At 41.9% G+C, this 15627-nt stretch overlaps 1 protein-coding gene across 1 annotated transcript in view; it reads right to left on the bottom strand.

The window, feature by feature from the left end:
* Positions 1-14663, bottom strand: part of LOC121926758 (cytosolic phospholipase A2 epsilon-like) — a 53246-nt gene extending 38583 nt beyond the window's left edge. The window contains exons 1-2 of the mRNA XM_042460015.1: positions 14585-14663; positions 8942-9014 (exon numbers count right to left, since the gene is read on the bottom strand). Of these exons, the coding sequence (XP_042315949.1) occupies positions 8942-9014; positions 14585-14611 (100 nt within the window). The 5' untranslated portion in view covers positions 14612-14663. The remainder of the gene's footprint in view (positions 1-8941; positions 9015-14584) is intronic.
* Between the last annotated feature and the right edge of the window lie 964 nt (positions 14664-15627).

The raw sequence follows: 15627 nt of genomic DNA, 5'->3' as shown, positions 1-15627 counted from the left end.
ATAATAATAATAATAATAATAATAATAATAATAATAATAATAATAATAATTGTTATTGTTGTTGTAAGTTATTATTTTTTATTTTATATGGTGTTTTAAAATGTTCAACAAAAAGTATTTTTAAAAAGAAAAGAAAAGAAGTTTATAAATTTCAGTGAGAAGCTCATGTCTACCAAATTCTCCTATCCAGCACACCAACAAGAAATTTCCATTAGCTGTGCAATACTCTATAAAATGTCAAGCTTCTTTAGCACCTTACATCTAATTTACATTATCACCTACAAATTATGTGGTCTTATATTAGACTGTTACAAGCAGTTCACTTTTGTGTGTAGTCTATGATACTTTCTTCCACATCACTGTGTGTGTGTGTGTGTGTATGTTCCAAAAAAGAAAAATTTATATTAGGATGATCCAAATTACCAAATAACAAATTATGACCCAATTCATATAAATGAGGGACTGTATGATAAGAGCAATTTAAAATGGCTTCCCCTTGCCAGTCGTTATAGCTGGGTTTGTACATTTAATAATTCAGGGTTATGTCAGCCAGCGTGGCATAGTGGTTTAAGTGTTGGACTACGACTCTGGAGACCAGGGTTTGATTGCCTGCTCAGCCATGAAACCCACTTGGTGACCTTGGGCTGGTCACATAATCTCAACCTCAAGGGAAGTCAATGGCAAACCTCCTTGGAACAAATCTTGCCATAAAAACCCCATAATAGATTTGCCTTAGAGTTGACATAAGTCAGAAATGACTTGAAGGGACAGGACAACAACAACAACAAATGTGTGAGCATATAAGATTTTAGGTATTTAGCACAAGGTGTTCAATATCTCCTTGAATAATACCTCCCCCTGTGCAAAGCAGCATCAGAGGTCCAGCACTATGCCTATGTAGTGATCCAGTGAGGTCAGGGGGCATCTGAGCAGTGTCTGTCTGGAGTATGACAGGTATACTGAATATACAGGAAGGTGATAAATCTTTTTTCTCCCAGCTGCAGAATGGAAGATGAATGTTGTCCAGGTTCCCCTCATCACCTGATAGCTAAATAATGGTCTCAGCAATGGTTTTGCATGGAAGGAGGGGGGAAATAAGTGCAGTGTTAAGTTTGCCCATGGAGTTTATACTCCCTGCTTGTCATGTTATGTTGTGGCCAAATTATTCCTAAATCTTAAAATGCAACATGTTTTTGTTTTGTTTTGTTTTTTCATCTTCAGTAGAGATTTCAAAACGTTTGGCATAGGATGTTCCTTCAGCTGGCTGAACAAGTTAACAATAAACACTTCCCACAGTCTGGTTTTCTTCTTGCTCCCTTCACCTTGCACCTCTTTCATTTTGGAGCCTGCTGCACAAGGGAGAGTCATATCCTTTCCAACAAACCTTCCAATTTACAAGTATAATTTCTTCTCATGCAACATCTTATCATTCAGGATGCTATTTTACTTCATTGCATAAACAGAAGATGGAAGGGGGGAGAGTTTTATGTTGTCGAACACATGCTTCCAGTTGTGGCATAAAAGCAACCTGCTAGTGACCAAAATCAATTACAGATTTTCACAAGGGGGTTGTAGAACGATATAAAAGCAATTTCAAAACTTACTTTTCACACACAGAACACAGTAACATTTCATTAACGATTCAAGATTCAAGATTCAAGAGAGGTTCCTCACTTCCCCCGCGAGCAAGAGCCATCACTTCTTTAACCAGCTTCAAAACGGAGTTAAAGACCATCCTGTTCAGAGAAGCGTTCCCAGGCATTGCATAATTGTCACTTGCTATTGTTGCCTGTTTTATTGAATCATTTCCTGTATTGCTATGTCCTCCCTCCAGTCCATCTCCCCTGATCCAGGCCTCGGAGGTGTAGAAGAACTGTTGGCCCTCATCCCCTTCCCCTTCTCCTTTTGTGTCGTGTCTTTTTAGATTGTAAGCCTTAGGGCAGGGAACCATCCAATTAAAAAGATTGTCTGTACAGTGCTGTGTAAATTTACAGTGCTTTATAAATAAAGGTTAATAATGGAGCCCTGGTGGCGCAGTGGTTAAATGCCTGTACTGCAGCCATTCACTCGAAACCACAAGGTTGCGAGTTCAAGACCAGCAAAAGGGCCCAAGCTCGACTCAGGCTTGCATCCTTCCGAGGTCGCTAAAATGAGTACCCAGATTGTTGGGGGCAAATTAGCTTACTTGCTAATTAGCTTACTTGCTGTTCACCGCTATGATCTTTGGAATAGCGGTATATAAATAAAACAAATTATTATTAATTATTATTATAATAATAATAATAAAATAGCACATTTGCCTTCCACACATTGACAGCCTTTAGCGCTTGCAGGTTTGTCATTAAAAAATTACTTAAATAAATAATAATAATAATAATAATAATAATGGCCTCTATTCTGAAAATAACAAAATGCTTACCTACGTTTATTTTTTTGCTGGAATTCATGACCTTCAAAAAACATTTTGTTGTAATTGAGAGGGGGTTAAAAACCAGTTACTCTCTCGCCACTTACTTAATCCTCCTGTGTGACACAAGAAGGTAATATGCCAAGGCTGGATTAATGCTGAACATTTAAAAAACAAAAATAATGACCACAGAACAACTGCAAGAATTCATCCTAGACAACAAGAAAATTGAAATTATGAAAGAGTTCCCATACTTTGGTGCAAACATTAATTAGAATGGAACTGCAGTCAAGAAATCAAAAGACTAGGAATGGGAAGGGCAGCTATGAAAGAACTAGACAAAATCCTAAAAAGCAAAGCTATACAACTGAGCACTAAAGTTAGAATTGCCTAAGCCATTGTATTTCCCATCACCACATACACATATGAGAGCTAGGCAGTAAAAAAAAAGTTGATTGGAAGAAAATCAGCTCATTTGAGATGTGGTGCTGGAGAAAAGTTCTAAAAAATCTAAGAGTACTGTGAACGACCAAGAAGACAGATAGGTTCTAGGACAGATCAAGCCTGAACTCTCTCTGGAAGGCAAGACTGTGGCCATACTTTGGCCACATCATGAGGAAAAGTGAATCATCAGAAACACAATGATGCAGGGGAAGGTGGATGGAAGTAGAAAGAGAGGAAGACCACATGCCAAATGGTTAGAGTCAATCAGGAAGGACACAGGCCTGGCTCTGTAAAGTCTGAGCAGAGAGGTTGAAGACAGAGGAGTTTGGAGGTGTCTTATCCACAGGATCACCATAACAACTCCAATAATATGTTTGCTATTAGCATTAATCTGGGATCCGGAAAGTGATCTTTTAAGATTTTTCATTTTGGATTGTCTCATCGTAGACAATCTATGTTTTTGTCTATGATGATTGTCTTGTCATAGGACATAATCACACAGGGATCCCGTGCTTCTCACATGATCACAGCAAGTACTTTCACACTAAATCGCGCTTGTCTGGGCAATATCTTGTCCAAATTGAAAGTGATCACTCAAAAGGCGTTCTCACTACATCACACTGATCCCATGAATGAAGTGGAATTGCCCTGTGAAACAAGTGGAATTGTCCCCTCATTTCCCATAATTTGGTATTATCGGAACATCCTGTTAATGCAATTCCACTTCACTGATGGGACATGATAGGATCAGCACAATGTAGTGAGAAAGCCTTTCACGCAATCCCTTTCACTGTCCTTTCTGGACGGGATAAGGATGCCTGTCCCCGTGTGATGAAGTCCATAGATAATACAAAATGAAGATTCAAAATGGGGACTGCAGTCAAGAAATAGAAGAAGATTAGGACTTGGAAGCACAGCTATGAAGGAATTGGGCAAGGTCCTCAAATGTAAATATATATCATTGAATACCAATGTCAGGATTGTCCCTGACACTGTATTTTGAGTTTCTATGTATGGTTGTGAAGGCTGAAGAATGAAGAAAGCTGATAGGAAGAGAATTAACTCATTTGAAATGTGGTGCTAGAGGAAATTTGGTGAGTACCTTGGACTCCCAAAAAGAGAAATAAATGGGCCTAGAGCAAATTAGGCCTAAACGGTCCCTAGAAGCCAAGATGACCAATGGAATCATTAGGGATGTGGGTTGTGTGATGAATACCAGGTGACACCCCAGTGTGGTGGTACACCTGGTGCAGCTGCTGGGCGAGCAAGAAAGCACATCACATCCCTTTCTCACTTGCCTGGCAGCGTTCTGTTTGGGCTTCCCCTTCTGGGGGCAGTCCCTTCTGTTTGGGCTTCGGCATGGCTGCAGCCACACCAAAGCCCAAACAGACCTTTGAGGGCTGCACTGCCCTTTCCAGAGGTGATGGCTGCTGGAGGAGGCAGTCCCTTCCATTTAGGCTTTGCCGTGGTTGCAGCCACACCAGAGCCCAAATATACCTCCAGGGGCCAAAGCAGTCTGCCCCTTCCCCACTGCCTTCCCCCACACTAGGTGACACTAACACCTGGTATGCCACTGAAGATGACTAAAGAGACTCTGTCATACTTCTGCCATATCATAATAAAACACGACTCACTAAAAAGATAATATAGGTGGGATACAGACCGCCCAAAAAGGGCAGTCTCCCGCCACCCTGGTTTGCTCCACGAGGGAGCCGCAGCAGATAAACCGCGCAGCTCCGTCATGGAACAAAAAGAACCCACAAAAAGCAGTTTCTTCTTGTGGTGCCTTTGTGATGCCGCAAGGCACCAATGGTGCACTTGCGGTGTCACAAAGGCGCCGGGACGTGCAGACGCTACACGTCCGTCACGTCAAAATGGCAGCACCCGTGTGTACAGGGTGCCACCAGTTTGACGTCCCCGTCACATGTTAGGGTGAGGCCAGTATGGACGCTACATCCTCAGCCAACCCCTAGCACGTGATGGGGCGGCGCGAAGGCCCATTTAAATCGGGCCAATGTTTGGTAAGGTAGAAGACAGGACAACAAGAGGAAGACTGCATTACAGATGGGTAGACACAATTAAGGAAGCCACAGCAGTGAGTTGGCAAGAACTGAGCTGCTTATAATAGAGTGACATGTCTCATTCATAGGGTAACCATAAGTCAAAGTTGACTTTATGGCAATTAACAAGATTCTTCATCATTCTTCTTACAGGCTGCAGCAAGCCTTGTTAAATAAGGAGCCCTGGTGGTGCAGTGGTTAAATGCCTGTACTGCAGCCACTTACTCACAAACCATAAGTTTGCCAGTTCAATACCACCAAAAGGGCTCAAGCTCGACTCAGGCTTGCCTCCTTCCGAGGTCACTAAAATGAGTACCCAGATTGTTGGGGGCAATTAGCTTACACTTTGTAAACTGCTTAGGGAGTGCTTAAGTGCACTGATAAGTGGTATAGAAATGTACTTGCTTGCCATTGCAATTGTTAAATAATAGCAGCTTTTTAAAATCTTTATTTGTGCAGAGTCACTTAGGCCCAAGACAGAGGGTGGGAAGCAGCATGGCAGCACCGATTCTAGGGTTTGGGAGGGTGCACCAACCTCACATTCCCAAACCCTAGTCCGTACAGACGCTACCATCATGGTCACCTTCCGTCCCCACAGGGGCCGCCATGATGATGCAGGCGTGGTGCCGTGTCCACACGTTGGGGTGCTGCGCTTGCGTCATTGATGCCCCACAGTGCACTAATGGTGCACGGATGGCAGCACCCACGTGCGCCAAAAAGAACCTGGTTTTTCCGAGTTCTTTTTGGTGCAGAGGGAGCCCACAGGGTTTGGCTGCTGCGAGCTCCCTCAGGAACTAAAACGGATGGCTCCAGCCTGACCTTTTGGGGTGGTCTATCGAGCCCCTTGTAAAGCTAATGAGTGAGGGCTGGTTTAGATCTTTAAACATAAGAAGTAATTCTTAGGACTATTCTACTACAGAATATATGTGTGTGAAATAACTGGTTCTCTAAGTTCATACCTGAATCTACATTTCATGCATAAGAAGGACTAGGCTACAAGCTTAGCCTTCAAGACATGAGAAAGAATCACACCTGCATATCATCAGCTGAGAGTTATCTTCCCTTTACAACATTTGAACTGGTGCCCCATCCATTATTACTACAGAGTTTGGAACTAAGAGGCTGTGCAGACCACCCCAAAGGGTGGCCTGCAGCTGCCTCCAGCTGTACTGGGTCGCGGCTCCTTTTTGTGCCCTGGAAAGTGCACAATAGCCGCAGTGCCATGACTTTAAGGTGCTCCTTTGGTGCTGCATTGTATAAACGCAGTACCAGAGGAGTGCCCTGATGCTGTGTGCCATGTGAAGCGGCACGCAGTGGCACGCCGCCATGGGAGCAGAGTCGGGTGTACGTCCTATGGATGCCATGCCATGCCTGACTCCACCCCCAGGTGGCCTTAATGGCCGGTCTGCACAGCCCCTAAGGCTGCATCTACACTGCAGAAATAATGCAATTTGACACCACTTTAATAAATACTGTTCAGCTACTGCATCTCATTTCCTGAAAAGTCATACTTTCCCCAAAGTTTCTAAGCTAATGCTGGGAAACTTTTGGTCCACAAAAAGTTTTGGAATACTTTACTCTCCTTTACTCTCCTTTACCATTGGCCATGCCCACTAGGGATCTGGGGAATAGAGATTAAGGAAATTGTTGCATTAGTTTCACTGCCGGGATAAACCCAGGATGTAACTTTCTTAAAGTGGATCTTATCACATTCACCCATCGCCAGGCAGTATGCAGCCTTTATGCAACCAGGCACCTCTCGCAGCTTTTCAAGAATGGGATTTTCGTATTCTTGAAAAAATGTAGGTCAAACCCAGAGGTGCCTGGGTTGCATACGGGCATATTGCCTGGTGATGGATGAATACAATAAAATCTGCCTTAATAAAGTTAAATCCCGGGTCTATCCCGACAGCAAAGCTAATGCAATAATGTCCTAACTCCTGCAATTTTGTCCCAAGGAAAGACGAATGCTCCCACTGTGTCATTGACAAAGCAATTTAATTCCAAACTACAGAATGCTTCATCAGATTCCAGCCCCTCCATTAAGAAGATTCTTTATTTTGCAATACTTTGATATAGTCTCTGTCTCCTCCACCCTAATACTCCCACACACATCCTATTGCGTCACTATGCATGCACAAGTGACTGTCCAAACCAGATGGTTTTGCATTAAAACATAATTGCAATGAATTTCATCCATGCCCAGTTTTTTCAGATGCTTTGGTTTGTTCAACAAGTCCACATATGTGTTCACAGGGTGGCTGCCTGAATCCAGAAAATACTATTTAAACTGTATTGCTTAGGTCCAGACTATTTGACAGACCATATCTTCCCATACAAAGCAGCCACAGCCCTAAGATCTTCAGGAGAAGGCTTTCTCTCTGTCCTGCCACTATTGCAGGCTTGCCTGATGAGGACATAAAAGCGAGCCTTCTCAGTGGCTGCTCCAACCATCTGGAACTCCCTTCCATGGGATGCTAGGCTGACCCATTCTCTGCTGGCCTTTGTCCAGCAAGTAAAAATGTTTTTTTCAGGCAGGCTTTTTAAAATCATGACAAGGTAGTTTATATATGAGGTATATGTTTCAGATTATATTTTTTAAATTTTTGTATGCTTTTAATCTTAATTTTATACTGTTTTACCTAGGTAATTTTAATTGAATTTTAAATTGTTTTTAAAGTGATTTTATCTTGTGAGCCACCTTAGGTCCCTTTTCAGGAGAAATGCAGTATAAAAATGAAATAAAAACAAACAAACAAACAATGGTGGAAATATTAGGAAATAATTACTTAATATCATAGAATCATAGAATCATAGAATAATAGAGTTGGAAGAGACCACAAGGGCCATCCAGCCCATCCCTGCCATGCAGGAACTCTCAATCAAACCATCCCCGACAGATGGCCATCCAGCCTCTGCTTAAAGACCTCCAAGGAAGGAGACTCTACTACAGTCCGAGGGAGTTTGTTCCACTGGAAAACAGCTCTTACTGTCAGGAAGTTCCTCCTAATGTTGAAGTGGAATCTCTTTTCCTGTAGTTTGCATCCATTGTTCCAGGTCCTAGTCTCTGGAGCAGCAGAAAACAAGCTAGCTCCCTCCTCAATATGACATCCCTTCAAGTATTTAAACAGGGCTATCACATCACCTCTTAATCTTCTCTTCTCCAGGCTAAACATTCCCAGCTCCCTAAGTTGTTCCTCATAGGGCATGGTTTCCCGGCCCTTCACCATTTTAGTCACCCTCCTTTGGACATGCTCCAGTTTCTCAACATCCTTTTTAAATTGTGGTGTCCAGAACTGGACAGGTGGGCACCTGACCAGAGCAGAATAGAGTGACACTATTACTTCCCTTGATTTAGACACTATACTTCTATTGATGCAGCCTAAAATCTTATTGGCTTTGTTAGTTGCCACATCGCACTGTTGACTCCTGTTCAACTTGTGGTCTACTTGGACTCCTAGATCCCTTTCACATGTTGTCTCCTTAAGCCAGGTATCCCCCATCCTATATCTACACTTTTTATTTGTCTGCCCTAAGTACAGTACCTTACATTTTTCTGTGTTGAAATTCATTTTGTTAGCTTTGGCCCAGATTTCTAATCTATTAAGGTCATTTTGAATTTTGATCCTGCCCTCTGGAGTATTAGCTACTCCTCCTAGTTTGGTGTCATCTGCAAATTTGATAAGTATGCCCCCAATTCTGTCATCCAAGGCATTGATAAAGACTACTGGATTCTCTGAGCTTGAATAATTTATGATTCATCACCTGTTCATAAGGCCAATATTTTAGATTATTACTTCCTTGGAGGGTGTAGTTTTTATCACATATTACACTGTTATTCTGTGCAGCAACATTTAAGATAAACTAGGATGGTAAATAAAATGATTAGCTTGCCTGCAGAGATATGCTACCTTCTGAGGCCAGCACATATCTTGATCAATTATTTATATTATATTTATATTAGTGTTTATTCTGATCTTAGACTTATTATACAACAAAAAAAACTTCTAGGAAGTGTTGAAATACTCACAAAGATCTGCCTTCCGGAGATTTTTAATTTTTATGATCTTGACCGTGAGGAGGCTGCAAGGAGCAGGCTCTGGCTGCAGAACAAGAACAAATGCAAGGAGTGGATCAACATTCAGCTTATTTTAAAGATTACATCTCATGGACATTTTGCATACCACAAACCACAGAATTTCTGATGGCCCAGCATGACAAAACAAGAGGCAAAAGCAAAACAACAATCCTAGCCTTGAGGGAACTGAGCTCCTATTACTAAAAGCAAGTATAGATTACAAAGGACAATAGATTGCACTACTGTCATTCTATTGTGAGCAAAGGAGAAAGCCATCCATTTCCCTATATCACATAACAATGAAAGCCCAGTTATAATGTTGTTTCATTCCATCTATTTGTACTGCTGTGGATGACTCTGTCAAGGAAGTTACGTATTGGTCAGTCACCTCCTTTCCTGCAATAGCATACCCCTTCTTGTCCCTATTTTATCACCTCACATTGATGTACCAATGTGATGTCCTGCACAAGTTCATGATTCATTCTAGCACATTAGAGTCATGAAAATAACTCAAATGTCAATGGGTCCTTAGTTTAATGACTCCCCCTCTCAAATAGTGACCAAATTGTTTAAGCTTTTTAACTTTACATTAACTTATTTCTATCTCAATCCATTTTCTTGCACTGTTCAGACACTGTTGGACTGTAAATATGTAAGTCAATAATTCCCATATTCCTTAACTTTTCTTCAAACCATATTCTTCTGTTAACTTTGCAACTCAGGCAAAGTTGGCCTGACAGTAAAATGCTGAGGTAGAACATTAACTCTTCTCTTGAGAAATAGACAAAAAGTTCATTGAGATGTATCACCAATCTTAACATAATGTTCTGTCTCTTTAAAATACAGATAGATGTTTAATTTAAACTCCACAACTTAGTCAAGTTCTTTTGCAACCAAGGGTGTCAAGAAATATGGTTTGATTTTTAATTGTACTATTCACTTGCTGCATATTTCTATCAGTGTGTATAGCACTTTGCAAAGTGTCAAACCAAAAGACACAGATCCTTAGTCCAAAGAGCTTCCAATCTAAATTTGACAAAGAAGCAAGAAAAAGGGGAGAAAATTTGAAGTGAGGCTGAAACATGAGTGGGATGTGTGATTAGTTTAGCATGTAGGCTATGTTTTACTAGGGGACAAAGGTTAAAGAACCACATATTGCTAGAGAAATAATTTTCTTCCCCAAAGTAAAGATTTCCAGCTCTGATTCTTACTGCCTCCTCACTGTAGATCTCAGTATAGACTTCAAGCAGTGATCAATGAAAGCTACTGATGACGTCAGTTAGTATTGCTTTCCAGTTGCCCAAAGCAGCCAACTGAGCTGGCTATTGATGCTGCTTTTGTGTGCCTTCAAGTCATTTGCAACGTATGGCGACCCTAAGGCAAACTTATTGTGGGGTTTTCTTGGAAAGCTTTGTTCAGAGGAGGTTTGCCATTGCCATCCCCTGAGGCTGAAAGCATTTGACTTCCCAAATTCACCCAGTGGGTTTCACGGCTGAGCTGGGAAACTAACTCTGATTTCCAGAATAGTAGTCCAACACTCAAACCTTTATACCACATTTGCCCTCAGCGAGCTGACAGTTTGTTAATGTAGATGGCCACATCCTTAAATCCTGAGATATGGCTGGCGAGATGGTTATGTTTTGAATGGTGTTTTCAGCAAAGAGCAGCAAAGTCAGGTTCATCCATTTTTGAAAATGATTTGGAAGGTTGTTAGAATTCTGTTAGTCTGTTGATTTCTTGAACTTGACCCTTCAAATATATAAACCTTGAATTTCACATTTGGGGAAATTCAGAGTGAAACACAATGCATTTTTCTAATAATGGGGCTGTTTCAATAAACAGAAGTTGGAGGGGAAATCCCTCTCCCTTTTCAGCCCCTGTTATGTCCTCAAAAGCACCTCTGCCTTCATAAACTCTTCATAAACTCTGTTGGCCCTAAGACCAGTATAGTAAATGTAGCTAAATAATTAACATCAATAGTGTCATCCTACTGTCATCTTATGTGTAATTCTAGACTTATTCATGTTGCTGATGGTGGCACAACTCAGGGTGGATGCAGTAAAAAAATTAGCTAGTAATGGATGGATATCTCTCATTTTCTTGTTGATAGTATCCCATAGCAACTGCAAATGTGGACGTTATTTGTTATAATGATTAAAACCATTTCACACTAAACAATGATGGAACCAACTTTCCACTTTCTCATTGCTACATCCTAGAGAATCCTGGGGTTTGTGATTTGGTGACACACTAGACCTCACTGATTAAGTATTCTCAAAGCCCTCCCTAAACTGCAAATCCCAGGTTTCCATAGGATGTTGCCATGGCAGTTAAAGTGACATTGTAGTGCTATCACTGTGTATTGTGAAATGGCCCCAGATCTACTGAAGTATCAGTGACCTGACTTCAGTAATACCCAAGCAATAGTCAGATACATGTAAGGCTGCCAGGTGAAATAAAGGAGAGAGATCCTGTAACTTTAAAGGCTGTGTAGAAGAGGACATTTCAAAAGGTATTTTTGTCATGCAAGGAACATCTGCTGAAACATCTTCTACACAACCATTAAAGTGACAGGAGTTGTGTCCTTATTTCACTTGTCATATATATATTTCTTGATTTCAGGAGATTTATTACTTGCTTTTGCTATTGCTTGAGTGATGTTTGGTCAACCGGCACAGCCTTGCCTCAGCAGGAGCAAGGCTGCACTGGCTGGTAAAGTAGCTGTGGCAGCTGGAGAAAGGCCATACTGACCAGAGGAAAGCCGCTCCAGCTGAGGCAAAGCCTTCCTTAGGCCAGCGTGGCCTTGCTCCGATAGGCGCAGCCTTCCTCTCACTGGTGCAACCATTTTCCTAGCCAGCATGGCCATACTCCAGTAAAGACAAGGCCTTGCCAGTGGGAGGAAGACTGGCCAAGGCTAGACTGTGCTGGCTGAGGCTTTCCCTCAGTAAGTTAAGGAGGAAGGGAAGGAGGGCTTGAATTTTTGCCAATACTGTACTCAGTTCCCATTGTCTCCAATGGCAACACACCATTGGACACAATGGGACTTCAGTATCCACAAAATTTCAAATTCACAGGGGTTCCCCAGACCGGATCCCCCATGAATTCAGAGGGATGGCTGTAGTACCTTTTTCTTGATGTCTGCCAATTATTTCATGAGAATGTATGGTCCATGAGATAGCCCCATGCCCATCTGATTGCCAGTAAACTTTCCTGGTGCCACATTACACACTAGCTATGACCATTGTGTTATGTGCACAAATTCTTATTCCTGCAAAATCTGTGCATGTGCTGTGTCTCTGATGACTTCCATGGCACATCTTGATGCTTCCCAGAGTGACTTCAGAGGGGCTGGGCATTCATATAAATAAACATCTTGCATGGCTAAACCCACACACTTTGTACATACCTAGCAACTGTTGCGGTGAGGGAGCTAAATTACAGGATCAGGAAGGTGTAACCTTGAGGTTGAAACCACACTGCCTCCAAGATGTGGTTAGACTGCAGCTTCCAGCATTTGTCTCTTTTGTTCATACTAACCAGGGCTTCTGGAAGCTGCCTTGGGACAACACCTGGAGGACTACATGCCACCTATAAATGTAATGCACCTAATTTCAAGTATGTATAAGTTGAATTTGGTCCACTGGCTTTTAAAAACATATCTTAAGTCTCAGTTTCAAGTCTCTTCTTTACATCAGATTTTTACTGGAGTTTTCCAGTTTCTTTTCCTGTTGCTTTCTATGGCCAGAATTGACCTGATGTTTTCCCCAAGGGTCATGAGAAGTAGGAATGTGTGAATATTATCCAGTGGAAGTTGTATTTTTGTGCATAATACACCTAGTCTGCTCATCGTGACTCTGCAGGCTAGATGCAAAGTTCTGGAAATGTCATATTAATAGGTGGCTGTGGACACATCCTTCTCAAAAAGAGTATACTGTATTTGAACAGAGTGCATTAAAAATATACACATGTGAAATGTACAAAGAAAATGCTTGAGTATGCTTTAGGCAATTGTGAGGGATGTGATCACAAAATGTACCCAAAATGTGTACATTTGCCAAAATAAAGAGTGCAAAATGTGATGGACCTAATAATAAAAGCAACTGCCTAAATAGAATTGAGCCCAGATAGAATGTGGAGGTGGAAAAGAACAGATTTTGTCTAAATATGCAGATTTCATAGATGTGAATTTCACCAATGAGGAAAAATAATAATCTCCAAAAGTTTACACTGATGGCCCCTAAGGCACTGGGCAGTTATGACTGAAAATGTCTCTGTTGTGCCTACAACTCTGATCTGGCAAGAATAATAGGATTAGGAAATTACATACCCTACGCCTTGAAGTGATGGCTATAAAAGAAAGGAATAAGTAAGGGGCTGTACAAACAGCCCCAAAGGGGCAGCATGCAGCTGCCCCTTCTTCAGCCAGATCAGGGCCACGGCAACCTCACACCATGACCCTGATCCGGCCTCTGGAGGGTGCAAAAAGGAGCCACAAAAAGCAGCCCCTTTTTTCACTCTCCAAAGGGTGTCATAACCATGGCAGCACAGCTGTATGGCGCCCCTTTGGTGCTGCATCATTTGAATACAGCGCCGGAGGTGCGTCATGATGCCGTGCGCCATCTGAAGTGGTACTGGGCACCCTGGGGGGCAGAGTTGGGCATGCGTCATCAAGATGCTGTGCCCTGACTCTGCCCCTACGCCGGCCTTTTAGGCCGGTCTGGATAGCCTCTCAGTTAAAAGAAAATAAACGCTGCTCATTAAATTCTCAGGCGTTACTTGTTATCATTGTGTTTATAACAGTAACTTGCAGTTTTTAAAATAACATTTCCTTCATTGAATAATCTTGTTGAAAATTCAGCTCTTATGCATCTCGCTTTTTCAGTGTGTTTCTCCATGTGTATTATTTTTAACCAAAGCAGAATACTGCCTCTTTTGCATTTGCATTTGTATAACTCTTGAGTGTAACTTCAGTAATGTACCTAAAAAATAAATAAAACTTATTTAGTTTTCAGGCATACAGTACATGGGAAATTTCCCTCAGACGGCTTTTGCATTTACAGCAGGAGAACAGTTGCCAATTGTAAAGATCCCACAATGGTGGTCCTATCTTAGCAGTATGAGGCAGTAAACAACCAGCCACAGTAGTAGTGCCTCTGCCCTGAAGAGATAAGACAAACCACATAGTACACATGCTCCATGGAGTACACCTGGGAACACTTTGAATGTCTCAGTGGGGCCACATAATCCTTCTTCTTGCTGACAACCTGAAAGACCGTCTCTGTCTCAAGGGTTGTAACCCTTGATACACATTTAGTCCTGCTATCTAAGCCACAAACACAGTTAATACTAAGCAAAGAGCTCTTCCCATTCCTATTCAGGGCAATCTTCAGTCACAATCCAACAGCTTTCATAGCCAAGACATTGATCTAGTCAAAACCTATGCATGTCAGCCAAACACTTAAGCAGAAATGTTCCATATGTTTCAGGCCTCAAAAACAGAGCAAGTGCATCTTTGCACTGAAGGATCTTTAGGGAAATAATGTCCAGATAGTTGGTGAAATCATACAGATTTTTAAAAATTCTCCAGCTCCTTACCTGTTGTTTGCTTGTAAATATCCCCATTGCAAACCTCGTCTGACAGATGCCTAAACAGATTCCAGGCAAGCAGTGATGATAGAGCAACTTAAAGACTTTAAACTGTGGAGTTGATGAGCAGGTGTTTAACAATCTGACTCACAACTCCACCTCTCTTTAATTTCCATAGAAATGAAGCAATCTGTTTCATCAAACTCTTATGCTACAAGCAATGAACAAGCATGCTGGAAGTGTACTTGCTGCTCCAGTCAATGGAACATTAAAGATTGATTCCATAACGCTGAACTAACCAGGATTACAACTGGCTGATGCTGAGAAGAAATAGGTCTCCCTGAGGTTGTATAGGTAAATTACTAGCTGAGGCCAAATCTAAGTTCATTCTTGGTATCTAGACTCTTGTGGCCAGCATGATGATGGAGAAGAAGAAATCCTATGCAGAGGAAGAAAGGGAACACCAAGATGATGATAAATTGCCCCATGTTGTAATGTGGGAAGGAAGAATGTTTGTGCCCTGTGTTTGTATCGGCAATGAAGCAACTTTTTCTCCATGAATAAGGATTGGACTCAGTCTGTTTGGAGGGGGAGTTTCTCTTGCTCTTCACTGGCTTTACTCTTCCCTGGGTTAAAATGTAAAATCCTATCTCCCAAGTAAAGATCTCCTTTGGAGGTCTTTAAATAGAGAAGATTATCGCCAAACCCACACCAGGATAGATGTGGGTTGTAACCGTCATTGACGGATCTTATTGTACTGCCCCATGCTCAGACAGTAGGCAGGCCATATCCAACCCTGGCTTCTCCAGCAGCTTTTCAAGAACAGGAAAATCCCATTCATGAAAAGCTGCAGGAGAAGCCTGGATTAGATAGGGGATACCCAGGCAGTGAGATAAGATCCATTGGTGATGGTTACAACCTGTGTCTATCCCAGCACGGATCTGGTGTGAAATATTATCCAGAGGCTGGATGGTCATCTGTCAGGGGAGCTTTGATTGTGAGTTTCTGCATGGCAGGGGTTTGGACTGGATGGCCTTTAGGGTCTCTTCCAT

The sequence above is a fragment of the Sceloporus undulatus genome, chromosome 1 (genome assembly GCF_019175285.1).
Source record: "Sceloporus undulatus isolate JIND9_A2432 ecotype Alabama chromosome 1, SceUnd_v1.1, whole genome shotgun sequence".
NCBI classification, from domain to species: Eukaryota; Metazoa; Chordata; class Lepidosauria; order Squamata; family Phrynosomatidae; genus Sceloporus; species Sceloporus undulatus.
This window is presented reverse-complemented; position numbering and strand designations above follow the sequence as displayed.